We start from the raw sequence: 27813 nt of genomic DNA, 5'->3' as shown, positions 1-27813 counted from the left end.
TCTCCACCGCGCCCAAAGAACTCGGGAAGACAAATACTTGCTGCCATAAAAGTGAACTCTGAGGGCTGAAGGCAGACGCGCGGAAGGGTCGCCCCGGGGGTGGGGGGAGAATCAGGGCGTGCCTGGGCCAGAGCTCTCGAACCTTTGCCCCCACTTTGCAAACTAAGATCCGTACCAACGCTGTGGCAAAGGTTACTGCCCTAGGAGGGCTCAAACCTGTCTGGACCCCGGGGCCGACCCGGCGGGAATAACTTGCTCCTCACACGCACCCTCATCCTCCCTAAAATCTCCCCGCCACTCAGCCACCCACACCGGTAACCGTCCCGGGGCTCAGTGAGGGTGTGCGGCTGGGAACCGGTACCTGCTTCCTGAGCGCCTCGAAGGCTGCACTGATCGTGTGCACTCGCGTCCGCTCCCTGGCGTTAGCTAGGAGCCTCCGGGTCTGCTGCAGGGCTTTGATCTCCGAGGCAGCGGTGGTCGCTTCGCCCGGCCGTTTCCTAGGCGACGCGGAGGAATCCGGGTGGTTATTGTAAATTACGTGTGAAATTGACGAGTAAGAACTTTCCCCGGGGCGCGTGGGGGGCGCAGGGCGCACGGAAGACTCCGGGGGCACAGGGGGCGCCGACGGCGTGGGGCGTGCAGGCGGTGCGCACAGCAAGATTCGGGGACGAAGGCCGGTCTCCCGGAAAGGCTGCGCCTCGGGACCTCCGGGTACTTGGCCCTGGGGCGCCGGAGGCGGCGGCGGCGGTGGCGGCGGCGTGGGGAGTCCCGGCCCCACTGCGCCCAGGGCGAAGCCGCGTTTCCGCGCGTCGGAGACCTCCGGCGCCCGGACGCCCCGGCGCTCCCCGGCCAGGTCCGCGCCCCCACTTGAGGGAACAGCCGGCCCCACCGGGGCTGACACTGGGGCCGCGACCGGCTGCAGCCTCTGGGTCCTGTCGCGCAGCCCGTTGGTGGCGGTGGAGCCGTGCTCGGGCGCTTCCAAGTCCAATCGGAAAGTTTTATAGCCGTTCGCGCGCCGCGCCGGCTCCTTGCCTTTCCGCTTGAGCTTCTTGAGGCCGTTCAGCTCCTTCACGCACACGGTCTTCCACGGCCCGTCCTCGAGAACCGGGATGTGCTTCATGGCGCGGGCAGCGCGCGAGGCAGGGGCGTGGGGCTGCCCGGGCCGCTCGCCCGCCGCGCTCGCTCTGCACGCTGCGCGCTGGCTCTGCCCGGGCGGCCGCGGCGCTCAGCGCCTGGGAGTCTCGGGCTCTCCCCCTTCTCGCGCCCGCCCTCCTCCCTCCCTTTCTCCCCCTCGCCCGGGGCAGCTGCGCTGCCGGCTCCGCGAAGCCGCCGGGCTGTCCGTTCTCGGAGCGCTCAGAGTGTCATCTGAAGTCGCTGCCGCCTTGCCAGCATTTCTGGAGAACGCCCGCTGCGCTCCATCTGTGTTTGTTTAGCCTCAGTTTACACAGAAGCCCAGTTCGCGAGATCAGTCAGCGCCGCCGCCCGGAGAGGAGGCAGCTCCCGCCGCCGCCTCCTCCCCAGCCCCGGCCGCCCGAGCCGCGAGCGCCTTTAAAGAAACAGGAAGCATTTTTCAAAACAGCTGGGCTGCCGGCCGCCTCCTTTGTCCGCGTCCTCTCCACCTCCCCCCACCCCCATCCCTTCTGTCCAGAACCTGCCTCCTGGGCTCTCCCTCCCCGCCCCCTCCTCAAGTCCGGGGCGCTTCTCTTTTCCCCAGAGAACGGTCCGCTCCCTGCAGAACTCCCGAGCACGTGGCTTCTGGGCCCTTCGTCCCTTCCCCAGATCTGAGCTGGGCCTTCTCTACATAGCCTAGCTGACCTCTGAGTGACGCAGAAGCGACCTTCTGCACACACCACCTCCCCGTCCCAACTCACCAATCCAGGGGAAAAAAACAACCAACCAACACAAAACAAAAAACGGAGCGGCGACTTCTGCGAGGGGGAAGGGGAGGGGGCCCGGTGGGGGAAGGGAAAGGCTCCGAGTTGCCCAGACCCTCATTTCCACAGCACCACAACCCCACCCACTCTGTCCCTTGCTGGAGCAGGGAGGCCATGAGTAGAAGGCCTGGGCTATAGGGAAACTGAGGCTCGGAAAAGGAATGTGCTTTCTCACTGTCACACAGCGAGTCAAAGAGGTTGGGGAGAGTGGACACTTCGGATTTAGGTAGGCCTGGCATCTGTGAGATTTGGAAGGCCCCTCACCCCAGACTGCCTGCTAAGCCCGGGTTTACTCATCTAAGAGATGAGAAGTGTGCAGCACCGCAGAGCCGGAGACCCAGGCTTGCTGTGAGGAACTGAGCCCCAGGCACACAGGAGGTACTGGTCGAATGGTGGCTTTGCTTATGATCGTTATTAATAACAGGGACAGAGTAGCTCCTGGAGGCAGCTTTCCTGGGTTCAACCCCGGTTCTGCCACTTACACACTGAGTGATCCCGGGCAAGTCATCACCGGACCTCTCTGGGCCTCCCTTTCCTCATCTGTAAAAGGGAGGCAAAGATAATCCCTTCCCCTGAGGTGGCTGTGGAGAGTGAGAGCATGCGCGCCAGCACTCAGAGCGGGCCTGGCGCTAAGGGAGAGCTTGGCATGTGCCCACTGCTACTGGCAGGGAATAGAGGTCAACTCCCCTGACCTTCGGTCCTCAGTGCCATCCCACTGGAGATTCTGGAAAGAAGAGGTCAAACTAGGGAGCCCTTGCCCAAGGCCCATTTCCCCAAGTCTGCCCCAGAGGACTTCACTCCTCCCCAGTCCTTTCTCTGAGGCAGTTCCTCCGATAGATAGATAGACCTTGGCAGGCACTTTAAGCAGTTTGGGAGAAGAAGATGGACCTTTGACCCTGGTCTTGGGCTCTGGCCTCTGCAGCCCCTGGGATCCTCATCTTTCTGTTTCAGTCCTTCACTCCGGCCCCCAGACCCAACAGACCTGGCAGGGGTTCTCCTGTGAAAAAGCAGGAGGAGGCAGGTGGCATGGCGGCCTGCGGCATCCAGGGTCCTGGGAGATAGGATGGCAGTGCAGGCAGAAGGTTGGGGCAGGAGCATAGAGCTGGGGCTAGGAGCCCATGATAGACCTTGGCTTTTCAACTTTTGAGCCCCATGACTGCGGGCCAGACATTTCATCCCACTGGGGTTCTGTTTTCTCCTCTGTCCTTGAGGATGATATTTCTGGGAAAGTAAAAAGAGATCCGGAATATAAATCGACTTTGACATAGGGCTTCAAAGATAAACTCACGTGTACACATTCACGCTCACGGAGGCATGCAGTTTTCTGACTACAGTAAATCCCAAACCTCAGTTTTTCCATCGAGAGGGATCATCATAATGCATGCGCTCCCTGAGGCATGCCCTTCCACGGACACCCAGCCCCTTCCCACACCTTCTCTCTAAGGTAAGACCAAGGGTGTGTCCCAGAGAGGAGCCCTCATTCACCTGCTGCTTCCCCAGCCAGCCCCAGGACCCTAATGGCTTGGCTTTTGCTTACAGGTCTCCCACGTCTCCCCTCTGCTGAGCACACTCACCCTCGCCTTTTGGGACTGGCTCCAGTCTCCCCTCCTCCTGTAAACCTTGGCTGACCACCAGAGCCCCCTGTTGCTCTTGCTGGCCTCTGCACATGCTCGCTCACGAGTCTGGCTGCAGTGTATCCTCCACTGAGGCCCTGGCTGACCCCCAGGTTTGTGAGCTCCTGGAAGCCCACAGCCTCCTTCCTCCCTGTCTCCAAGAGTTGGTGCTCAGGAGGCCTTTGCTGGAGGACAGCCAGCTCTCATGTCCCTTACATTCTCCAGAACGCAGAGGCTAAGATCGGCTCTTGCCTTGTCCTTGTGCATCTAGTCAGTCAGCGGCAGACATGGGAGCAAAGCCAGCCCCGCCCCCTCCAGAGCTGCAGAGGTACTCTCTGAACCTCAGAGTCCTCACCTGTAAAATGGAGATCATGATATTGTGCCTCATAGGGCTGTCACGGGATTACGTGAGGCTGCATGTGATGACGTAGAGTGAGTGGTGGCCTCAAGCATCCCTGTTAGCACGCTGCCTTGACTCCTTGCATCCCAGCATCTGCCCCCAGACTTGGGGTACAGTTGCAGGCTGCGGTGTCTATGGCTAGTTGGGGTGGCTAGTGCGGAAGTCTCTGGCAGGACTGGAAATCATCCCTTAAGAGGCCAGGCTGTGCTCCAGGAAAAGCACATATGTTGGCTGAGTATCGAGGGCTCCACTTGTGCTGCCTGAGCCCCCCACCAACTCCCCCTGGACTACAGAAGGTCACTGAAATGCTTCGATGTGGAGAGGGGAGGGGAATGCATAGGAATGGTCAGCTGTGCTGGGTGGAGGCAGAGCAAGACTCAGAGCTGGCTCCAGTCTCCCAGGACACCCTCCTGTCGCCTTGCCATGCTGCCTCCCCATTGTCAGATGCTGGGCCCCGGGAGGCTGGCCTCATGCAAGCCTAGGAGGGCTCTCTGCTTTGCCACTTACCTGCTGTGTGGCCTCGAGCAGCCCCTTCACCTCTCTGAGACTTAGTTCATTATCTGGGCGTTATCCCCTTAGTCATACGACAGAATGCATATACAAGGACAGAAGGCAAACTGTAAAGGGCCCAAGTGATGTGAAGGTTCCCTGTTAATACCATTCCCAGCTCACCAGGTGGCAGATCTTCAAGGTCCAGGCTAGCTGCCCATAGACCCCCAGCCTAAGGGCAAACCTGCATCCCAGGGCTCCTGATTCTGCCTTCCCTCATCCTCCTTGGGAAATGGGGAGAGGGAGAGGGAGAGGGAGAGGGAGAGGGAGAGAGAGAGAGAGAGAGAGAGAGAGAGAAAGAGAGAGAGAGACTAGCCAGACAGTGCCCCCTGGTGGTATGACGCTGCCTGTACTGCACATCTCCCTACAACCCTACAAGGAACTTGCTCATTTTGAAGCGGGCACCTTCGATGTCACCCTGCGATGACAGTAATATGGATTTTGTGAATTCACAGAGTTGCCAGGATAGAAAGGCTCTTGAGGCTCAAGGTGGTCTCACCCCCTGCTTGTGACGGTACAACACAGACACCCCAAGAACACCTATGCCCTATGTTCAAAACATCCCCCACTCAATCAACTGTGGGATGTTACCCTGGGCTGGCATGATGGTGCCATTGGGAGGCTCTATGTCCCCTGGATGGCTGGTCCAAGGTACAAGAACGAAGCTAGAAAGGGAAAGGAAGGCAAGAGTTCGGGGGCTTAGGCCCCTGGGAACAAATACTAGATAGCCAGGCAGCAATCATTACTTCCACTCAGGGACTGATTGATTATAGGCTCTATTTCTCTAAATCCTTAAAATGACCCAAAGAGGCAAACCCATTCTACAGATAAGGAAACTGTTCTTGGAGGAACAAACTTGCCAACAGAAAGGAAATAACAGAAGTGGGCTTTGAACCCAGGGCAACTGACCAAAAATCCCAAGCTTTGAATCATTGTGCTTTGCTACCTCCTGAGACCTCAGGGACCAGCATCTGGGGGTTGAGTAGCTGGGCTCCATATAGTCTGGCCTCTTTAGCACCCTGGCTGTCCCTGCCTGTGCTGCCAGCCTGGGTGAGCTTCTTGCTGTCCACCTCTCAGCTGAAGCCCCTGGCCTCCCTTGGACTAGCCCAGGGTACCTCCAGCTCCTTCCAGGTCAGAATCAGATGGCAGGACCCCACTTCTGCCATTCGAGGGTCTCAGGCATATGGATCTCAGATCCTGGCATCCAAGCACTGGTGCTCTTCCAGCATTGCCGAGTGGAACCTGCCCAGCAATTCCTTGGTGCACATGCAACACTCATGGCTAAGGATATGGCCTTTTGGCAGGGTGACGGCCAATGATTGCCATCTTCTTAGCCGGATGGGATAGAACCTTGGACACTTGCTATGTGAAATTCTATATTTCTGAATCTGGAGTCCTCATTGCTGGCTGTCCCGACTGTTCCAAAGTGGATGTGTCTGTCACCCATTCGAGAAAGGAGGGAAGAGTGAAACTGGATTGGCAGAAGGAAATGGGGTGCATATGACTAACGCACCCAGAGTAGTCCCCGCAGCTGCCCTAGGACCACCCAGGGGAGTGAGCAGAAAGTAGGATACAGTCAGCCTGATAGCCCCAAAGCTCCCAGTCACAGGGTCCACACTGCCACCATTAATCAGCAGGACACTGATCCAGAGGACAGGGATGAGATATCCAGGCAGGAAGCTCTTCTGGACTCACTTTTTCATCTTCCTTCTACCTTCCTCAATTCAAGTGATCTTTGCACTGGCTCTTGCCTTTGCAGTTCTCTTCCCCCAGGTATCCTCATGGCTCATTCTCTCACCCCCTCCAGTGTTTCTATGTCACCTTAATGAGGCTGTCCCTGAGCACCCTCCCTTTTCTCCCTCTTCCCTGCTTTAATTTTTCAAGCACTTACCATGAGGGCAGGGATTTTTGCCTGCCCTGTCCACTGCTGTATCCCAGCATCTAGAACAATCCCTGGTACACAGTAGGCACTCAGAAAGTACTTACTGAATGAACAAAGGCCTGCTGCACAGTTTGGATGTCAGCTTGCTCAACTATTGCTCCACCAGCTGCTTTGACAGGAGAACCAGTGGATCCAGGGACAGAGCTGATCATGTCACAGGAATGGCTGCTCTGACAACTGGAAACCAGTGGTCCTGCCAGATTCCGTTTCTTTTCTCTGACTTTTGGCCTCTGGACTGATAAATGAGTGGAGGACAATGGGTTTTAATCAATAGTCATCCACTCATTTGACAAATCTTGGGCCCTTTCAGGTCTCATGATGGGACTGGGGCAAAGAGAAGAAGTGTCCACATCAGGAGCTTAAGTGCAAATGACAGACCATTCCCATCCCGTCCTCAGTCAACCTCTGACAAATCAGTATGCCTTTGTAGACGACCAGCTGAGGCTGGGGATACAGCAGTGAGGAGAGCAAATACCCCTGCCCTCAGGGGACGGACATTGTGGAGGGGGAGGTGTGATGTCCACCTCAAGGGGCTCCTGGTCCAGGAGAAAGGTAACTCAAGTCTGACAAGAGCGGCAAGACATGGTGCAAAGTGCTACACGCCCAGGAAAAGCTGTGGGAGTTCTGAGCATGACAGAACAGCTCTGGGAGACTGCCTGGAGGAAGGGACATTTAAACCATGCTGGAGAACAGTGGGACTCGGCCCGGCAGACTGCCTCCCTGACAAACACCCACGGCTTGCTCCCTCGCCTCCTCCAAGGCTTTGCTGTCATGTCACATCCTCGCTGAGGCCTTCCCTCACCACCCCTTCACAACTGAGCCACCGGCCCTTTCCTGCTGCTAACACACTATATGGTTTACTTACACAACATGTTCATGGTCTGTGTTCTCACCCAAAGGAGATAGGAAGGAGCAGGAAGGAGCAGCAGCTGCTCCCTTGCAAAGCCCACCCAGAGTTCTTCCCGTTGGTAGGCAAGATGGCAGAGGAGAAGGGAGATGGTCCCATGGTATTGCCTGGACTTTGGAGAATTTGCGATAAAGCAAGGGGATTATCTGAGCCTCAAGGAGACCTGCCCAAGGAAGAAACGCTGTTAGCCAGAGGACGGGAGGGCTGCCCTGAAGGAGCTAGGTGTCCAGGCTCCCAGCTTCCTCTGAGTAGCATCTGACTTGGCCTCGCCCTCTCCTGTCCTCCTCCCTCAGCCTGACTTCATACTGTTCCCCAGATTCCTTCATTCTAACGGCCTCTGACGGGGGAGGCCCAGAGTCTTCTGTTGCTTCTCCTTCTGCTCTTCTGTGGCTTCTATTTCAGCAAAACAACATTATCCATCGTACTAACTTAATGTCATTGATGTTTTACCACCTTTGTCGTTTTATTAACTTATTGATTTGTTTTGGCTGATAATTTTGTCAGAATTTAAAAGTGTAAAGCACAGGAGCACACCTGTGTCCTGGGGCTCAGGGACAACGTGTTGTCTGTCCAGACGACGGCATACATTCATCAGGTTCAAGAAGCTCTGGGCTAGACACATCAGAGTTCTGCAGCTTTGACTTGCTGGTCTGGGAGCCAAGAGATGCGTTCTTTTCCCGGGATCCGCTAGGAGCACCCTTCCCTCCCCTGCCTTCATACCCACTGCAAGCCTCAGTCTCTTCATCTATGAAATGGGAAGAGTGAGGAGGATGGGAGGAACCTCCCATCCCTAGCATCGGGCATAAGTCTCTTCCAAACCAGAGCACCAGTGGGGGCAAGTAAAACATCCACTTGCCGGAAAAAAGCTCTCCTGCATGCCTAGCCTCCCCTGCAGGCAAGGAAAGCTGTCTCGTGGAGCCCTCCAGCCCCCGGGAACACCGAAGCTGGATCAGCTGGTGGGGCCAGGCGGGGAGCGAGCAAGTGGCTCATTGGGGCTCCACTCATCAGCACCGAGATGTCAACAGTCTAACAAGACCCGGCTTAAGCCGGTGATCTCCTGGGAGCGGTTACCAATCCTCGCAGACATGCTCTGTGGCTGGATGTGAAACCAGAGTGTGATAACTCCTTTAAAAAAAAAAAAAAAGGAAAACAACTTTAAATTCCCCAAGGAGCACATTCTTTCATTGTGAAGTATTCCCTACCCATCTCCCCCATTCCCTCAGAAAAGAAAGGAAACAAAAAAGGCTTGGCTGCTTCTTCTGTGCAGGCTCCTTAAAAAAACTATTTTTACAGCTCTCTGAAAAAGTCCCCGCTGCTGGCGGCAGCCGGAGAACATGAGGGGGCAGAGCGGAGCTGACGCAATGCACATTTATTAGCAGTGAGGAAAATTAATAAGGCACCAGCTCAGCCGTGGCCTAGCTCAAGGGCAGCTCCACAGACCTGGGAAGCCCCAGGGACAGCTGTCGATCTGGTGGTCTCCAGGCTGAACCCTCAGATACCTAATCAGTTGCAATCCTAGATCAGCGCAGCTGGAGGGAGGCTTGGAGATCGAGTGCCCCGAGGACAAATGCTTTTTATCATGCATGCCAAATCCAATTGATTGGTAGGGGCTGCCCGAAGCCCTGTGTGGAAAAGGAGTCTGAGGCTGCATCTGGGTCCCATGGGAATGAGTGCTGTAATTGATTAGCAATGTCTGCCATGGATGAAAGAGGAAGAGCGGTAGTACTCCTTTCCTGCCATGTGTTTGCCACTCCTGACCTAACTTTCCCATTTTGCTGTTGGAGAGACTGAGTCCCAAAGTTTATCGTTCATAGGATTCCCACCCACCCACCCCCAGCCTTCTCAGGGGTCTGGCTGTTGTGGCTAAGTAACGGGTAGCCTAAATGTGTCTGAGGACCAAAGATATAGGATCTAAGTAAAGACTGTCTCTGAAAAGCCAGAACAATTATTGGGTTTGGTGAATTCAGTCAATTATCTGTTTCCTGGAAACAATTGGTAAAATCAGTTGTCTTGTGGAATTAATGAGTCAGTTGAACCAACGTAGGTGATCTGGCAGGCCTAGGTGACCCCAAGCCAGTGCTTACTAATACTAGTGGTCAGTTAGGTCAAAAAGAATCAATGGAGGAGACTAACCATTTGACCTCAGGCCAGTAAATCCCCAAGTCATTGGAGTCATCCTAGTCAGATAGATTCTGCTCCCTACCCAATAAGCTTGGGTCTAACCATCCTGAGCGTGACTCCGCCTCCCTCACTGTTTTCTGTCCTGCCGAGCCAGGCTTATTTCCTTCCTCCCTCCTGAGCCAGTGATGGACCCTGCTTCCTTTGCCAGGGAATCTCTCTGTGGTGGGCTAGCCATCTTAGACAAGCTCTTCTCACCTCCCACCCCACACCTGCATATCAACTCTGCATTCTTAGATTCTCTCCTTCAGTCAGTGGCAGCTCAGAGGCCATCCAGGCCACTCCTCCTTGTAGAACTGAGAAAACGGAGACCTGAGCAGGGGAAGGACTTGCTGGATATCTCTCGGGGGTCATGGCAGCCCTTAGTCTCCTGACTCCCGACTCTCTAGGGTCAAGCTGGTTACCCTGGAGAAATCCATTCTGTCTGGCTCACATGAGTTTCATGCACTGTTCAGAGTAGCATACATAGCTTCTGAGGACCCCCAAAGTGGGCAGTCCCAGAATGAACACCTGGGGTGGAAAAGAACTTGGCATGAGAAGGGGGTATGCTGGGGAGTGTGGGAGGGGACGTAAGGTGAGGTGAGTCAGGCTGCAGGAAAGGCCTGGATTGGGATGGAATCTGGCAGGACTGCCAAGGGGCCCAGTCGCCACCTCCTGGGAATGGTGAAGCCAGGAAGGGTCATCTGAGATCTCCAAGTACCTGTCATACCGCCTCTGGGAAATCTACGTTGGCATCTTAGATCCTCACTTTGAATTTAATAATTTTCTTTCCAGGGATGGATGTATGGATAGATAGATGGATGGATGGATAGATAGATAGATAGATAGATAGATAGATAGATAGATAATAGATGAAAAAAACAAAAAACAAAAAACCAAAGATAGGCCCTTACCTGGGGAACTTGGCTAAATGGAAAAGGACCCTTGGTGTGGTGGGGAGAAGTGGGACTTTAGTGCGGGACAGCCCCTAGTTGAATGCTGGCTTACCACTTACAAGCTGGGAGCTTGACAAAGTTCCCTCATCTCTGGGTCTCAGTTTCCTTGTTTGCAAAGTCAGATGGAAAGATCATTGACCCTCGTAGGGTTGCTGGAAGGACTGAAGGGGACTGTCAATGTAAAGGACTTGGCTCGTGGTAGCCACGACCAGCATCTTGAACGCCTCTCCTTTCTTCAAAGCAATACTTCATGCTTCAGGGCTGGGACCCTACCAAACCTCCTCCGGGAAGCCTTCCCTGCACACCTTCAGTCAATCATGCAGCCTGCTCTGGGGAACTTCCAGGCTGGCCTGGCTGTGTTCTGTACTGGGAGCCTTGTTTTCCCCCCAGGAGCCTCTGAGTCACTGGGAGCCGGGGTGGTCTGTATCTCCCCTCGCTCCCGAGGGCCCCCAGCTCCGGGCCGGGAACACAATGGGTGCTAGATAAAGTGGCTGTGCAGATCCTGGCACCAGCCTCCCACCCCCACCCACCTAATCTCCCCAGTTCCCTGATTTTCCAACCCCCTGTCTAGTTTCTTCCTAACGCTTCTGTCTCCACATCTCCAGGGCTCTGTTTGCATGAGGGAAAAAAGTCTGCATGCGCGCGCGCGCACACACACACACACACACACACACACACAGCCCAGAAAGCATCCAGTTGCTCCTGGGCGGGCTGCCAGCGATTGAGTGACCTGCAGCTTCCCCCCCAAATCACATTCCACTGGCACGGATCTTGCCCCGCCTGACGCCAGCCTCCGAACTCGCCCCCAGAGCAAACATTTCCAGCTGGCAGCCCAGCCTTGTTTTTCTGAGGCCCTGATTCAGGCTCCCTTGTAGAAAACAGAAAACAAAATACATGGGACCAAAAATGAATTAAAATAAAATTCGAAAGGAGGAGGGTGAGGTGGGGAGGCGTTTGCTCTGAGGCACATGGAAATATATGAGCTTCGGATGTGCAAAGAGTTTCTAAGAAGCAAACGCACGGGCTCACACCCCCTCCCCTGCTGACTTGGAGGCTGTGATCAATTCATTCAGGCCCCTGCCTCCTGCTAAAAGACTCACTCTGTTCTCATTCACAGCTGTGAGGGAGGACAGGGCTCGGGTGGGGAGGCTACAGATCTGCGAAGGGGGGGTGGTCGGTGTTACAGGACTGGTGTTTGTTCTAAAGGGGAAATTAGAGGAAGGAAAATAAACACGGCCAGCCAGATTTTCACGGCAGCGGGTGAGGTGTCAGAACGAGGAGGGGTGCGTGTGTGCGGGCGCTAGCGTGTGCACGTGCCTGTGGGCACCGCGTGTTTGCCTTCTTGAATCAGAGCTGGTCAGTGGAAAGGTGTCATAACTCAGGCATGGATGGCAGGGGGACAAGGCTGACCAGGGAGGGCCGGGGCTGGTGCCCAGGCCTGCCCTAGGGTCAGGCAAAAGCCAGGTGTCCGAAAAGGAGAGCTTAAAGCTCCGAACCCTGGGTCATTAGTCAAGGGCTGAGCATGTGGGGATGGCACTGGGAAGGTCAACCCCAAATTGGATGCTCAATCCCTGGAGAAGAGGTGGGCTGAGGGGCATTAGCAGAAGGATGGGCTCAGGCCTGGAATTCAGGTGCTCCTTTCAGCAGGGGAGGGCCGTAGAGCAGGAGGGAGGGATTGGGAGAGGTCCAAGGCAGAGGAAGGGGCTGGTGAGGTCATCTGGTGGCAAAGAGGACAGTGAGAGGTGGTTACCAGACGCCAGAGCGAGGACAGATCAACCCTAAATCCTGTTGAGACACAGAGCTGATCGGCCAGGCTGTAAAGAAACTCCTGCCCAGGGACAAGGGTCCCGTGAGGGACCAGGGAGGAGAGAGGAATCCCTCTGCTGAGATGCATGGTCCCAGGCCCAGGAGAGCCCAAGAAGCGGTGTCAAGCGCCAGGGGCCAGGAGTGAGTGGGCTGTCACATGAGATGCTGGGCATGTCAGGACAGCTCAGGGAGCCGTGGGAGAGGGGGGAGTAAGCAGCTCAGAGCTCACACTAGGACCCATGTGTCTGGGTCCCTTCTCCATGGTGTCAGCTTCCCCATGCAGGGAAGGACCAGGCAGTGGTAAAGAGGTCCCAGGGAGAGGGGCCTGCGAGAGTTTGCAGAAGCTGGGAGCACTCAGCTGTGACAGTCCAGCACTGCTGGAGCAGAAAGTCACACAGGCCACTAGGAAAGATCCAGGAGCCCTGGCCCGGTGTCTCCCGGAAAATGGGGACAGAACCACTTGTGTCCATATCACCGGGGACATATAATAAAATATACATTTCTGCCATTCTTTCCACCTGCTGAAACAGATGCCATCTGATGGAGCTAAACTTCGGAGAGCCAGCTCAGGGTGTTCTTAGGCACGTTCAAGTTGAACAATTCTTGCCCTAGGTGATGTTGCCAAGTTCTTTGACCCTGCCAGCTCCTTCCCTCTAGCTGTACCCCTATCTGTCCAGACCCAGGAATCATAGGACTTTCCACTTTTCCTCTATCACAGTCTGTGAGGGAAGTAGTTACCTAACATTTCCCAAGAGTGCTTTGGCTTTGATTGAAGACATCTCTTAACCCAAAGAAATGAATCTCTAATGGTAGAAATTCAGGCCTGGAGAAACTCAGAGGGAGAGTCTTGGGAGTACATGAGAAGCCTTCCAATGAGGCCTCAAATTCACTTTCTTATTGAGAGGCCCCAAAGTTAGCTTTTAAACAACTTCTTTCCCTTTATTTACCAGTTCTCAGAATCGTGAGTTAGTTTCCTATAAGCACCCTCCCAATGTCTTTTTTCATTATCATTTTGAATTTATAGATTTTTAAACTATTTGATATGTTGCAATTCATTACACGGTTTTTATTTGTTTAGTTTTGATTTTGGTGCAGAAATGATCCCCTTCTGTCTAGTAGGTTTTCCTCCAAGTTGGCACCTGTGTCCTTTTGACACGACCCCAATAGTGTTTGATAGCTTTCTTGGCTTCTGGTACAAGACATTCTGGGCTTCTCTTGTATATTTCCTGCTCCAGACCTGGAAACAGCCAATTAATTCTCCAAGAAGCCTTGGTTCCTTTGAGTGAGGGAAGATGTTTAAGGACCACAATCTGATCACTATATATGCTCAAAAACAGCCTTTTATGTATGTATGTATGTATGTATGTACGTATGTAGGTATGTATTAGTTTCTTAATCTTCTCCAAGAAGGACTTGAGTCTGGGCCCAAGGGCATCTGAAGGATACCACACCCTTCCCCATTAAGTGTGCTTCTCCCAGATCTCAGATTGTCTCCTCCTTGGAGGTAAGCTCTCTACCCACCTGGGGCTACCCTTCTCCTTCCCTCCAAAGATCAATCTCAGCCCCCAGGGCTGGCTCATCAGCCCTGAAGCCCTCCTCACCATCTCTCTCGGGTTTGTCCTATAATGTGAAGAGCACATACAAAAATCAGACCTCAAGGGAGTTGCTCACCTCTCTAGGCCATAGCTTCTTCACCTGCAAAGTGAGGTTGAAAGTATTTTAAATGAAGGAATTCAGATGAAGTTCTTAGCGCAGTGCTTAGCTAACAGTAAGCACTAGAAAACTTTATGGATATGTATTATTACCTGCCAGGGGAACCTGCAAAGTCTTGGTGTGTGCAAATAAAGTTTCCAGCAGTCTTCTCTGACGTTCCCGAGGCAGCAGGCCTGGAGATCCCCACCTTGTTATAACACAGAGACACAAAGGTGGCTCGTGCCGGCTTTAGGCTTTGGAGAGACAGAGTCTGCAGTTGAGAAAGGAGCATTCAAAGGAAATTCGAAGTCCCTGGAGTGAGGTCTTCAGTTACAAGAAATAAGCAAGTGTGTGTGTGGAGGGTGGTGGGCATTGCAAGGCAGGCATGGGGCAATAAGGGTGGTGAGGCTCTTGTGTGAGTAGAAACCAGAACCACAGTACGGCAGGGCCTCGTGAGACCCACACCTCTGGAGTTGGAAGGGGCTCTCCAGCTGCCCTTTCTCTGGACATCACGAAGCCTGGCCACGAACACTCCCGTTTCTCGTCTTTTCACGCGCACGGGAGCATGGCATGACTCTTCCACCTTTAAAATTAAGCACGGTCACAAATTGTAAGCAGAAGAGTCATGTGTCACCACTGCGCAGAAGCCTTAACAGCTGATGAGCCGTTGGCTGGATTTCCTTCCCCTGCCTCTGCGACTGCGGAAGCACCTGCCAAGGTGAAGCTTCTGTAGGTCTGAGTTCTCCTGGGCCCAGAGCACGTGGTGCCATCCTTGCGGACCCGCGATGGACCGGTAGTGTGCAGTCAAGATTAAACTCTTGCTGGGTCAGCCGCTGGCATCTGGAACTGTTCGTTTCCACCGCCGAGTCCAGCCTATCCTGACTAATTGCTCTCTGCCTCCTTCTCAGCGGCACTCTCCCTCGCCCAGGGCGTCTGTGCTCTCTGTGGATCCGTCCCGCCCTCATCTCACTACCAATCAGCTTGCTCTTGCCCCGGACCCTGGGGTAGCTCTTTCCTTGTAACCTGCTCCTCTCTTCTGCTCCCACATAACTTCCGCTTGCTTTTCATTCACCCCCCGCCCTGTCTCTGCTTTGAGGCTCTGCCTATAACTCCTTCCTTCTTCAGAACGTCTTAGTTCCGAGAGACAAAGAAAGACCAATTGCCCCAGCTCATCCCTTCATGCTAGGCCACCCATGGGTGCGTGTCCAGCCTCTAGACCAGCTCTCTGGGCTAGATACCAATCCCCAGCCCAAATAGCTGCAGAAGAAAGGGACAAGGGGGTCAGGGGGGTGTATCACAGGATACAAAATGGGACACCTGCCTGAGGACGCGGGTGGGACATGGCCACCTGGAAGGGACTCTGAGTGGGCAGGCACCAGACTGAGGGGTGGAGGAGGGGGAGGGAAGGAAGTTTGCTTTTAAGCATTAAATCATGTTACCCTTCCATGTACAAGATACTCAACATCTGGCTGAAACAAGAACACTTTCACGGGACATCTGGATACTCGCTCGGCACAGTGCAAAACAGCTGGGTCTTTGGCAGCCCCTGTACGAGTAACTGATGTGGGGTCTCCTCTGTGTGTTTAACATCACACTTGTGCTTTCCTTTGCCTGTAACAGAAAACCAGACTCAAACTGGTTTAAATTCTGTAAAAGGAAATTATTAGCTCACTGGGCTGAAAAGTCCAGAGATGAGGCGGGCTTCAGGTAAGCCCTAAGCTAGCAGCGGAACAATGTCACCCGGGACCCAATCCCTTTGGATCCCGCTAGGAGCTTTATCCCCAAACTGGCTGTCTTCAGAGGTCCCAAAAAGGCTGCCAGAGGCCCTCCGGCACAGTTACACTTACCTTGTTCAGTAACAAGAGTGGAATCATATCTGTCCCGGCATCCCTCGCAAAACGCTTGATACCTCCTCTGATTGGACAGGACTGGGTCACAGGCCACAGCTGATCTAGTCACTGAGACCTAAGGGTACTGGAATGTGCTGACGGGCTTAGTCACACACTCCACCCTTGGAACCAGAAATGGAACCAGCTTCTTCAGAACCCCCAGGGTCCCCAAGGGCAAGCTCGAGAAAGTTGGCAAATGGGAAGAGGCATGGCTAGACATGGGGTCGGGACGAGTGGGAAGTGAGAGAGGAACCTAGGGCACAAAACTTAAGGAGGAGCTCACTCTCAGGGTTGGGCCTTGAATTTTGTGCCCTGGGTTCCTCACTGACATCACCCTAGTCCCAGCCCTGGCTGCATAACAGAGCATCCCAAAACTTGGTGGCTTCAGACAATCAACATTTATGATCTTACAGCTTCTGTGAGTCAGGAGTTTGAAAGTGGATTAGCTGGGGGGTTCTGGCTTGGGGGGCGGGGCTCCTCAGGTTGCAGTCAGGATGTCGACAGGGACTTCAGTCATATGAAGACTTGAGTGGGGCCGGAAGATCCACGTCCAAAATGACTTCCTCACACAGCTGTTGGCAGAAGGTCTCAGCTCCTTCCCACAGGTACTTCTCCATAGGGCTGCTGGAGCACCCTCGCGGCACGGTGGCCGCCTTCCCCAGAACAAGTGATCTAAGAGGGAGCAAGGCAAAAGCTACGCTGCCTTTTATAACGCCGTTCAAAATCCACACACCATCGCTTCTGCCATTTTTGTTAACGAAAAATGAATTACTTGATCAAGACCATACTCAAAGGGACGGAATTACCTGCCACCCTTTGAAGGGAGGACTGTAAAAGTATTTTTAGACATACTTAAAGACCCCACAGGAAGCAATGAGAAGATGACTGGGTCACTAAAGATGTCCCAAGTTATGGCTTCCTTCCTTCCCATTATCCAAGGCCGAGAGGACACATATATCCCATTTGACTGGTAATGACCATCTACGAGAAAAGAGCTCTAGTTGCTTATTGACCCTGCCCTGAGCCTAACCAGCAGCAATGGCTCCCTATTTCTCTGATAACAGAATTTGTCTTTGTTCAGGATCCAGCTGCAGCGTCCTCAGCGAATGTGGGCCCCAGATGAGGACTCGTGATTGGTCAAGACCAACCATCCCATGGGAAGGGGTGACCCTCCTCACCCTTGCCAATGGTTGGTTGAAGGACAGAGATGTAGCCTAGTCTAGCTAAGAAAGGGCTCTGATTCCAAACAATTCTGACGAAGAGGTTCTGGAAAAGGTTTCCCGCACAGATAGGATGGCCCGGTGAGGAGAATACTTCGTTCCCTTAAAAGCAGATTTAGGAGAATATGCTTGGGTCTAGCTACCACGTTACAACCAAAAGGAAGAGCTGTGAGAATTTCCGGGAAGTGAAATCAGACATCATGGAGCTGTTGACTTAATCAATCCCAGAAGAGCCCTTCTCTGGACCTCTTGTTTTGAGAGATAATAAATGTTCTTATTGAACATTTGTTTGGGTTTTCTGTTACTTGTGGCCCAGAGGGATCTGACTGATATGTGAAATGATCCCAGTTTTATGTACTTTCATGTATCTTGAAAAAAACTGGTCAAGTTCCTTCCTTAACATCCTGAAAGAATATTACTCGGTATGACATCACATCCTTCTTCATGACCAAAGGGCACTCTGGAACCTCTTCTTGGCTAAGTGGGAAAGTAAAACCCTGCACTTCATCTTGTTTCCTTTTGTTAGATGCAGACCCCTCTCCAGAAACCATGGCCAGGGTGTCCCCAACCCATGTCAGGTCTGGGCCCGGGTAGCAGGTTAATCCCTCTCCGGGGAAGGGCAAGAGCTCCAGCCCCCGCGGGGCCTGCCTATGACAAAGCCTTGGGGGTGGGTCCAGGTGTGCTGGGAGGTCATGTCTGGCCATTGGTGCAAGCTGCTCCTAAGACTCTTTCCTTCCTTCTTGTTCCCTCCCCTCTCCTTCTGAGAGCTTCTCTTCCTCTTTATTTCCCTCTGCCCCCATACCCATTGTCCCCTTTCTCATGGAGCTTTTGGCTCTGGACACACAGGACACTCAGAACAAAGACTACCTCCTCAGCCTCTCTTGCAGCTAGTGGAGGCCCTGTGACTACGTTCTGGCCGCTGACATGGTGGAGGAAGCCATGTGTGCAACTCCCACTCGCGTCCAAAAGTGAGTGGTGTGCCCCTCGCCCACCACCTCCGCCACACTGCAGCTGGTATTTGGGGAAACGGTGGAAGAGAAGGAGCCTGGGTTCCAGCACTAGCCCTGGACCATCACCTACAGCTTATGTGAGAGAGACTGCCATCTTGTTTGACCACTGTTATTTTGGGGTGTCTGTTACCTGGAGCCCAACCAGCCTTTCCTTTCACCTCTCTTCTCCTTCTTCCTCCTCTCCCCTCTCACATTTTTCTCTCTTGCTTTTCTTCCCAATCTTCAAACCCCCTTCCCCTTCCCCTTCTATCTTCTCTCTAACCCACTGGCCCCTTCCAAAGTGGCAGGCGCAGAGGGCCCTCCTCTCCCCAGTCCCTGTGACGTGCCCCTGTCCCGAGGGCCCTACCCAGTGGGGGTTTGTTCCCATCCAGAGGAGCCTCCCGCCCTGTCCCGCTCTATGCTCTGAGGATGGCCTGCTCCCAGGGAGGGGCAGAGAGCCAGCCAGGGCGCCAACTCCAGGCAGCCCATCCGTGGCCTGATGCCCAGTGCCAGCTCCTGTCTCATGATTCCACGGTGACCGCTGTGATGCCTGGAACTGGACGCCTGCCTGGGCTGGAGACCATCTGGCTGTGCCCTCTGGCTTCCCCAGAAGGGAATGCTCTTAGATGTCAGGGAAGCTGAAGCCAGCCCGAGATGGGGACTGACCACTTCTAGCTCTTTATTCCTCAGCCCCAGGTTCAAACTTTGCACGAGTGGGTGATGGTGGCAGAAGGGGCAATGAGGTGGTCTCTCACCAGGGGACTTTCAAACCTGCAGTGCAGGCCCCTGTGACTTCCCCTCCCAGCTCTGTCCCCTGAGCCTCAGTGCCAGCCTTCTGTCCCTGCTCAGCCCTGGCAGGCAACAGATGGTGCCTTGAAGACAAGTCCTGGGTCTGGGCCCAGGGTGCGGATGTCAGCTGCGGCAGGGTGCTCCCCTTTCATCCTCCGGCTTGTGGCTGGGGCAGCCCCAGCTCTTCACCTGGCTAAGCAGGGCTTAGCGGGACTGGAGGGCTGAGCCACAAGACGCCACGGGCAGCCCTCGGCTGGGCCTGTGGGAGGGGAAGCCTGGCCTGTGGGAGGAGAGCTGGTCTGGGCCCTGGGGTGGGGAAGGAGAGCCTAGAGACGCCCAGCTGGGCCTTGCCCACAGCCAGTGGCAGGAATGCGTGGCCTTCACTGGGCTCGAGTCACAGGGCAGGGATGCAGGGCGTCCGTGTGCCACCAGGCTGCTCCAGCAGTGGTCTGAACACCCAGAAGGCCTCTCCCTGTCTGTGCCACCCCTTGGTTCTAGGTTACCACCCCCACGCTGAGCTCCTTGCCCTGAGCCAGCCCTTGACAAGAGGCAAAGTCGGGAACGGCTTCACCTGGCCACTCCCAGATCAGTTACTGTCCGCGCAATGTCGTGATGGTGTGGTGTCACCTCAGAATTCTCGAAACACTTTCCATCTGGAGTCAACGCGGTCCTTGCAGCTGCTCCAAGGGCCGTGCGCCACTGCCAGCCATGGGATAGGATCAAGTGTCCCTCTGGAGGCCACGCTTAGGGCAGGCTTCGGAGGAACAAAGTCCAGGCGGGGGCTGCTGCGGGAACAGGGAAGCACTTGTGGGGCTGACGTGCGGAAGCTCTGAGCCCAGAGGGGAGTGGGGAGAGGCCCATAGAGTTCAGGGCTGGGCCAACAGCTCCGGGAGGGGTGTCCCTGGGCACCAGAGGCCAAGGAAAGACCCATGGACACAAATAGAAGCTTGCCCCCTCTCTCTGTCTCTGTCTCTCTCTCTCTCTCTTACACACACACACACACACACACACACACACACACACACACACACACACTTTCATACCCATACCATCCTCTCTGTGCTGTGGACTCCCAAGCCCTTGAGCTTTGCTCACGCTGTTCCCTTGCCAGGAATGCCCTCCACCCACCTGGTGAATCTCTTTTATCCTTCTCAGGGCAGCTCAAATGTCACCTCCTCAGGGATACAACTCCCCCCCCAACACTGACCCATCCTCTGCCCCTTCTCTACTGGTAGACTCATGAGAGCCCTCCTCTGAGCTCCGGCAGCACCTTAACCACACTGAGCTCGCACTGCCATGTTAGCAGATGGCTCCACAGCCTACCTGCCCATCTCCCTCACTGGCAAGGGGCAAGGAGGGCCTCCAGGGCAGGCTGAACCCTGGCAGAGCTCAGACATGACTTGGTCCTCTGACAGACATGTGGTCACCAGGGTCTGCCCTCGCTGGCCGGGGGAAGTGGGGGGCAGCGGACAGACAGTCCTCAGGACTCACTGAGGCAGCTGAGGGCAATAGGGAGCCCACTTCGGTGACTTGTTTGTCCCATGGTGGGCACACAGTTGGGACTCAGACATATAGTTACCAACTGAATGCATTGAAATAGGCCTTTGCCATGTACCCACATACATCCCAGAGATCCCTAGCACTTCTCTCTCCCTCTCTCTCTTCAATGTCTGAGAGTTACTTGGGGGTTGGCCCTCAGTGTGGGGAAAAGATGCTTAAAAAAGCATTCTGGTTTTGTTGGAACAAACAAATGAGACAAAAGCAGCCCAGGTGTTTCCCACACCACAGAAGCCATGTGAGGAAGAGGGAGGTCTGGGGACCCAACACCAGAGAGCCTGGCGGAAGGCCTGTTCTGCCACTTACTAGCCACCTGGTGCCAGGCAAGGCGCTTCCTCGGTCAGAGACTCAAACTCTTCCCTGGTCCTGTGAGAATATTTATGGTAATAATACTCCCGGTGTTGTTGAAAGAACCACACGAGATGACATGTGACAAAGCGTTGGCCAAAAACTATGACACACCGATGGCATGGATTCTCATTCCTTCCCCCTCCCACTTCTTTAATTTCTGGTTCTAGAAAACCGGTGTCAGTGACAGAGGTCCTGGGGACCTCCATGAAATCATTAGCCGTTGGGAGTGAGATCCATTAGTGGGATGGAGAGGACAATGGAAAGATAGTTAGTCCATATTAGGGGTTCCTGAAATGCTCATTGATAAGATGATATTTTAGAACTATTTCTAACTTCAGAAGTCAAAATTCTTAAATGTGTGAATATTTACAGGGAGGGTGGCCCTTATTGAACTGAACTCTGGCTCCTGAGCATTCTGGGGGACCAGAAAAAAATTCTCTTTGGAAAAACCCAGGGGCCAACTCAGAACAAACTTGAGCTCACCCTGTGCCCCTCACTGCCGCATGAGGGGGACATGAAGCCAAGGGCAAACATCACACGTCTGCCATGAGAGCCAGTTTGCACTCTGGAGCTTTTTTCCTGAGGCTGAAAATTACCAACAAGAATTTCCCTAAGTCTAAGTTATGCATTTTTTTTCATATAAACATTTCTAAACATCGGAGCGAGCTGATATGTCTGTTAATGAAGCTATGTTTCTCGCTCCTAAAAATGTTTTTTAAATATTCTTAAATCCGTGGTGCCTCTCGCAACTGACAGCATCTTAGAACTGGAAAAATAAACCAGCCATTCAGCTCACTTTGTATGGAACTGTTAGTCATTTAAAACATTGTTTTTATGTTAAAACTTGCCAAGACACACTAAAAAGTAGAAGGCGAAAGGCATGTGAACTTTAAAAAAAAAAAAAGCACGAGAGGTCAACAAAATGTTTTGCTTGTGGTGGGGCCACTGTGTGCCGAGCCCCCAGGCCCCTGGGCTCTTCCCTCTCCCTGGCCCTCGGCTGTGCTGAGGACGGCTTGCCCAAAACCACCATCTGGGATCAGCCTGCCAAGAAGGAAGTTGCCTGGGAATAAAATTAAAGATTGGCAAATAGGGGTGTCCCATGTGACACGGTATTCCCATGGCCGGGGGGCAGCACACCTGTGTCCATGGAGGGGGGCAGGGCACACCTGAGGGCTGCCGGGCTGTAGGGGCCAAACCGAGCTGGGGCAGCGCCTCCAGTGCCCCCATCCCCCCTTGAAACCCCGCTCCCTTCTGGGACAATCTTGGGGGAGTACAGAGCTTCGGTGACCACACACAGCTATCTTATCAACCGAGAACGAGTCCAGGTTGTCAAAGACCCAGCCAAGGGCCATTTCAAACTCTTCTGGGGGAAGGGATGTGGGCTGGATGGAGGCCTAGAATCCCCCTAGATAAGCCTGAGAGCCTGCGCCATTGGCTTAGGGTAGGGGGCATCTGGGCCGGTCCCAGCTTTCCTGTCATCCTTGGGGATGGAGGACCGTGGCTGCTTTGGGAAGCCAGAGCTGGTTGCAAGGCTGGGTCTCTTCTGCACTGGCTTTGCTGGGTCTTGGAACCCACTGACCTTGTCAACGGACCACATAATAACCTCCTAAGCCCACGCCTCTACCCTCTCTCACCATCTTCCCGAGCTCAGGTTAGTTCCTGCTTCAAGGACCCCAGCCCACACCCCGATGAAGGGCTTAAGAGACACAAACGTTATGAATGATGGAATACTTGACATTCTCTTAGCATCTAAGAGACCCAACATCCTTCTAGACCAGAGCTTTCAGCCTCTTTCTCTGCTTCGGCTCACAGGTAAGATGACTCCCGCAGGCCAGCGCACTCCCTTGGGCTCCCTCTGAGCTAAACGGCTAAGTTATAATCCCACCCCTCTTTCCCCCACTTTGTGCTGCCACCAGATTTCACACGCATACCTATGACTGCCCTGTACACAGTGTACCCTGGTTATTTATTTATATGACAGTCTGCCTTGGGGGCAAGACCTGTTTTGATGCTTTGGGGTTTTTTCTTAATCCCAGCACACAGCCTGGCATGGAGCATGCCATCTGCAGGAAGTGTATGTCCCTGAAGCCCTTCTCCTCACAGGCCAAGATTGGACCTGTTGAGGAAGATGGAAAAAGTGCTCTGTGAGCAGGATTGTGAAATGATAGGGATGACGTGAGGGACTTTCGAAACCCTGGGAAGGAGTACCCATGTGAATTACAGCCCCTTGCTATTTTTGGCCTCTAGCGGTTCAGGTTTTGACTCAGGACAGCTGCCGGGAACCTGCAGTCAGCTGGGGACATGGCGGTCCCACCAGCGCAGGTGCAGGCCTCTGCTGCCCCCTGGTGGTCTCTTGGGCCCCAGCTGAGCAGCATCCCTACGGACCCCAGCTTCCGCTCTCTGGGAAACTCCGGGACACCCTTGCCCCCCCAACCTGAAGAGTTGTTTTTTTGGTTTTTGTTTTTTCCCCACTGGAGCCACACTTTACAGCTGTCTGGGGAATGCCTCTTTGCAACATAGCACCAGGAACAGCGAAGAACGGGGCCATGGATGTTTTTCAACTAAGAGATTTGCAGTTTCACCTATGATACAATGTTCAGAGAACTTCACCTACCTAAGCCTCAGTTTCCTTATCTGTAAGATGAGGATAATAATATGGATCCTACCTCCTATGGGTTTTGTGCCAGTTACAAGAGATAATACATGAAAATCGCTTAGCACTGTGCCTGGCACGTAGTAACAACGCAAAGAAGTAACAGTTGCTATCATAGCAGAATCTTGGTGACCTTCCATCTCGCTCCTCCTCCTCTCTCTGCCATCCTCTTTCTCGGTGAGACCCTCTCTCCATTAGCCTGTCTCCCCCACCCCCATTCCCTGCCTGCCACCACCTCCCAGTGCTGGCAAAGAGGCTGCACCCAAGGAAATAATTATGATGCCCATGGTGGCCTCGACATCTGCAAACACCAAAATCTGATGACAAGTGAATGCCCCAAGCCCGGGCCAATAATTAAAAATGGCATTTGTATTACAAATGTCTTTCTTAATTTCATTTTTCTAGTAATTTGCTTTCATTGCATTCTCAAAAACACTGGAATATGATGTTTGGAATTTTTAAAAACCTGATCCTTCAACCACAGAGTTTGAACTCTCCCGCTCTACAAAGAAAGTCCAAGAACCCGCCGCTGTGACCGCCTTCAACCACCTGTCTTGTGAAGCCATTGCTCTGTCTTCCCGCTGCTGCACTGAAACTCTAAAACGGCCCCAAGAATTCAGATAACTTTCAGTATCAGAGGGGGATGGAGAAGCAGGAGTCCTAAATATCACTGAGGAAAATGTGAACTGGCAAAAAAAAAAAAAAAAGGTTTTGAGAGGGAATGTTGACAGCCATGTGAAAATTGTAAATGCACAGTCTGATTTTTTTTAAAGAATTTATCCTACATATATACTTGCACATGTGCACAAAGGCACATGGATCTAAAGTAATCATTACAGCATTGTTTTACCAGCACTAGACTGAAAGCAACCAATGTAACAAGGAATAGACTAAAATTATGTTACATTCATACAATAAAGTACTACACAGTCATTAAATAGAATAAGGCGACTAGATTTGTATTGAGAGGAGCAATTGCCAAGTAATATTAAGAAGGAACAAACAAGGGACGCCTGGGCAGGTCAGTCGGTTAAGCATCTGTCTTCAGCTCAGGTCATGATCCCAGGGTCCTAGGATCGTCTGCCTCTCCCCCAGCTCATGTTTGCTCTCTCTCGCTCTTTTTTTCAAATAAACAAATAAAATCCTTTAAAAAAAAGAAAAAGAAAAAAGAAGGCACAAACAAGGACAGAAAAGTACATACAAAACGCAATCATTTCTGTAAAAAGGACACAGTGAGAGAGGCAGGGAACACTCACATACGTGCTCACATTTGTGCTGACAGTTTCTGAAATGACACATAAGAGGTGACAAGGCTTGACTCTGGGAAGGTGAAATGACAGATGGGAGTTGGGGTGGGGCTGAGATGACATTTCCCCATGTATCCTTCCTTACCTTTTGGAATTTTTTTTTTAAACAAAATTTTGTGAACTGTTAACTCTCTGACTTAGGCAGTGCACCCATTCCCGGGGTCCCTGCCTCTGGGAACAGTGGTCAGAATGTATTCACTGTCTGCTGAGTTGGCACCTTCTGGGGTCAGGACGCCTGTTCCCTGGGACGTGCCAGGGCTCATGGGTCTCCCAGGCTCTGGTAGGGCCACAGCCCTTCCGCACAGGCAATGATTCTGCACAGAAGTGCAGAGTGGCCCGAAGCAGCCTGCTTTTGGCGATTCCTTCCCCTGATGGCCCTTGGTTTCTGTGTAAATGGTGCAGCAAATACCAACTTCGACACGGGAAATTCAGATTTAACTTGATTTAGGGGCATCTATTGCTTTCGCCACCCAGTATCAACTCATTCTTCTGGAATGTGGGCCTTAATTTTCCTCTGGGATCAACCTCCTCATGAAATGTCTGGGGTCACTGACTCCATCCTTTGCTCTTGGAGCCATGGGCAGCACAGCCCAGGTTGGGACAATCGGAGCCCCCGAGTCCCTGGCTCCGGGATTAGTTCAGGCAAAGAAAGAGACGTGACCCAATACAAGCAATGATAATGCTGCTGATATTCCTAGGAATCTGTCTTCCTAGCGTGCATGAGCGAAATGGGGCTGAAGCTGAGGCCGCCCTCTTGCCTCTTGGGGGAGGCCTGTCTGCTGAGAGCCAAGGAATGGGGAAGAAAACTAGCTCCGGGGACATCATTTGGGCCTAGAGCAGGCCGCACTTCTCCATTCGATTGTCCACACATGCCCCATCCACTTTCAAGCCTCGCCACATGCATTTCTCAACCCACAAACCTGCTCATGTCCAAGCCCGGGGTGGGGGGGCGGCGGCACTTTTCTGCCTCATCAGAAAACACCTTTCAGCCCCCTCTCCTTCTGTTAGAAACCCTGTGCTCTCCTGCTGTGTGCGAGGCACAGTCCCCTGCTTCCCTCTGGTCTCTCCAGCTTCTCCCCTCCAGCTTCCCCCTTCCAGCTTCTCCCCCCCACCACCCAGCTTCTCCCCCCCCACCCCCTCCTCTCATCCGCTCCCCAGACCTCACGCCGTTGGAGTTCCCGGGGCTCATCCCTGCACCCTCTTATTTGTCCACACCTTTTCCTGGGGTGCGCCCTTCCAGTCCCAAGGTGTTAGTCACTACCTATCCTGGATGACATGCAAATTTGTCTCCAGCCCAAACCTCTTTTCTGAGCTCCCAAAAATTTGCGTCATTCAACTGCCACACCTGAGTGTGTCAACTCCCCACCTTCCATCCTGTCCTCCACTCAAAATTGTTTCACACTCTGTGTCCCACTTGGCAAACGGGACCACCAACACCTGGATGCTTCCACCGCAAACCTGGGAATCATCCAGACTCTTGTCTCTGCTCCCCTACTCTTTACATATAACTCATCAGTAAGACCTGTCACTTTCACTTCCAAAACCTGTCTTACACCCACATACTCTCCATCTTCACTGGCACAGCCTGGATAGTGGCCCAGCTTTTCTCTTCCTGGGTACATGGTAGGATGGCGCTTTCCCTGCCCCATCGGAGGTTAGGCATCCCCGTGTGACTTCCTTGGCCAATAACATGTGAGAGAAAGAGACATCTGTGGCTTCTGGTGGGGAATTTTAAAATTCCCTTCCTCCTGCCGTGGGGATTATAGAAATCGTGTTGAAATGGGGACCCTGTCAGCCTGAATCCCTGAGTGATTAAGACGAGCAGAACCCCTCTGCTGAGCCACAAAAAAGTGAGCAGGAAGGAGAACAAAATATGTATTATATTAATATGTATTATATTATATATGTTATATATGTATTATATTATATATTATATATGTATTATATATGTATTATATGTACTATAATATGTATTATATTAAGCCATCGAGGTTAGGGGCTGTTTGTTACTGTGGCACAACCTAGCCCATCCTGTTTGACACTAATGTAGTCCCGTCATCCCACCCAAACCCCTCTGGTTGCCCCCGCTTCTACTCCTCTCTCCCTCTACGTGGTCACAGTAACCTTCTTACAAGGAAAGCCAGGCCCTGTTATTCCCTCCTTGAAATCTTCTGGCAGCTTCCCATTGTACCTGGAATAAAATCCAAACTCCTTCCTCTGGCCATAAGATCTGAGCCCTGCCTGTCTGCCCGACCCACTCTCCTACCCTCCCTTCCTTGTTAAGGCCAGTCCCCCTGGACTCCTTGCCATCTCTCGGGCACTGAGCCTTTCCCGCCTCAGAGCTTTCACGGACGCTCTTCCTTCTGCCTGGAACACTTTCCTGCCCTGGTCACAGAGCTGGCTCCTTCTCCTCCTTCAAGCCTCAGCTTGAATGACACCCCCTCCGGGGCCCCCCTGCACCTGCTCCTTTCCTGGTTAGCTCTTACCGCAAGCTGGAACCGTATTCACTTTTCACATTTATTTACTTGTTTAGTCACTGTAGGGACCTCAGCCCTCAATAGCTATTTGGGAAGCAGAGGAATGGCTGAGTAAGAAGGCCGTTGCAAAGGGTAACGTATTTCGCAAAGGTAAATATCACCAACCAATTCAGACTCGCCCTGCAGGCTGGCTTCTCACAGGTGGCAGGGCCTCAAATTCCTCTCGAGGTCTTTTATTCTCCTCAGAAGCTGAAGTGCCTCTGGGGCTCCAGGGCTTCTCCAGAGGACCCAGCTGGAGCCCTGTGCTCCCTCTCAGCTCTGACAGCTCACCCAGCGACAGCCCAGCATGGAGCAGGTCCAGCAAGGGCCAACAAGCGGGCAGCCCACCCCAGTGAGCGGGCAGCCAGCTGCTGCCGTCATGGAGAGAGGCCTGGCCAGCTCTAGAAATAGCCCAAGGTCAAGGTGGGGTGCTTCCGTCCCCTACAGATGCAGAACTCTGGGGAGACTCCAGTCCTGGATTTACCTGCACCCTGCCACTGGGATCCCTGATCCTGGTCTGGAACTCCCCAATGTCCAGCAACCCCTCACGAACCCCTGTGTTCATCACTGAGCACAAAGAACCCCC

The 27813-nt window shown here is 53.3% G+C and overlaps 1 protein-coding gene and 1 long non-coding RNA gene across 9 annotated transcripts in view; both read right to left on the bottom strand.

The window, feature by feature from the left end:
* The window catches only part of ATOH8 (atonal bHLH transcription factor 8), a 31740-nt gene extending 30053 nt beyond the window's left edge, over window positions 1–1687 (bottom strand). The window contains exon 1 of one of the 2 annotated variants that reach the window (XR_004624997.1): window positions 362–1687. Coding sequence is in view for 1 of the 2 variants with exons in the window: in XM_019809340.2 (XP_019664899.2) it covers window positions 362–1120 (759 nt within the window). In the remaining variant the exon portion in view is untranslated. The remainder of the gene's footprint in view (window positions 1–361) is intronic. The other variant, XM_019809340.2, reaches the window with a different exon arrangement.
* A 6114-nt stretch (window positions 1688–7801) lies between these two features.
* Window positions 7802–27813, bottom strand: part of LOC105241750 — a 28889-nt gene continuing 8877 nt past the window's right edge. For 2 of the 7 annotated variants that reach the window (XR_004624991.1, XR_004624993.1), the window contains exons 2-6: window positions 19471–19628; window positions 15804–16517; window positions 14070–15567; window positions 13936–13959; window positions 13315–13540 (exon numbers count right to left, since the gene is read on the bottom strand). This is a non-coding gene — a long non-coding RNA (uncharacterized LOC105241750). Of the gene's footprint in view, window positions 8471–13314; window positions 13541–13935; window positions 13960–14069; window positions 15568–15803; window positions 16518–19470; window positions 19629–27813 lie in introns of those variants that run through there. The other 5 variants (XR_004624994.1, XR_004624995.1, XR_002144484.2 and 2 more) reach the window with 4 other exon arrangements.

Source organism: Ailuropoda melanoleuca, chromosome 4, assembly GCF_002007445.2.
Source record: "Ailuropoda melanoleuca isolate Jingjing chromosome 4, ASM200744v2, whole genome shotgun sequence".
NCBI classification, from domain to species: domain Eukaryota; kingdom Metazoa; phylum Chordata; class Mammalia; order Carnivora; family Ursidae; genus Ailuropoda; species Ailuropoda melanoleuca.
Note: the sequence above shows the minus strand (reverse complement) of the source record. Positions and strands in the feature narration are given on the sequence as shown.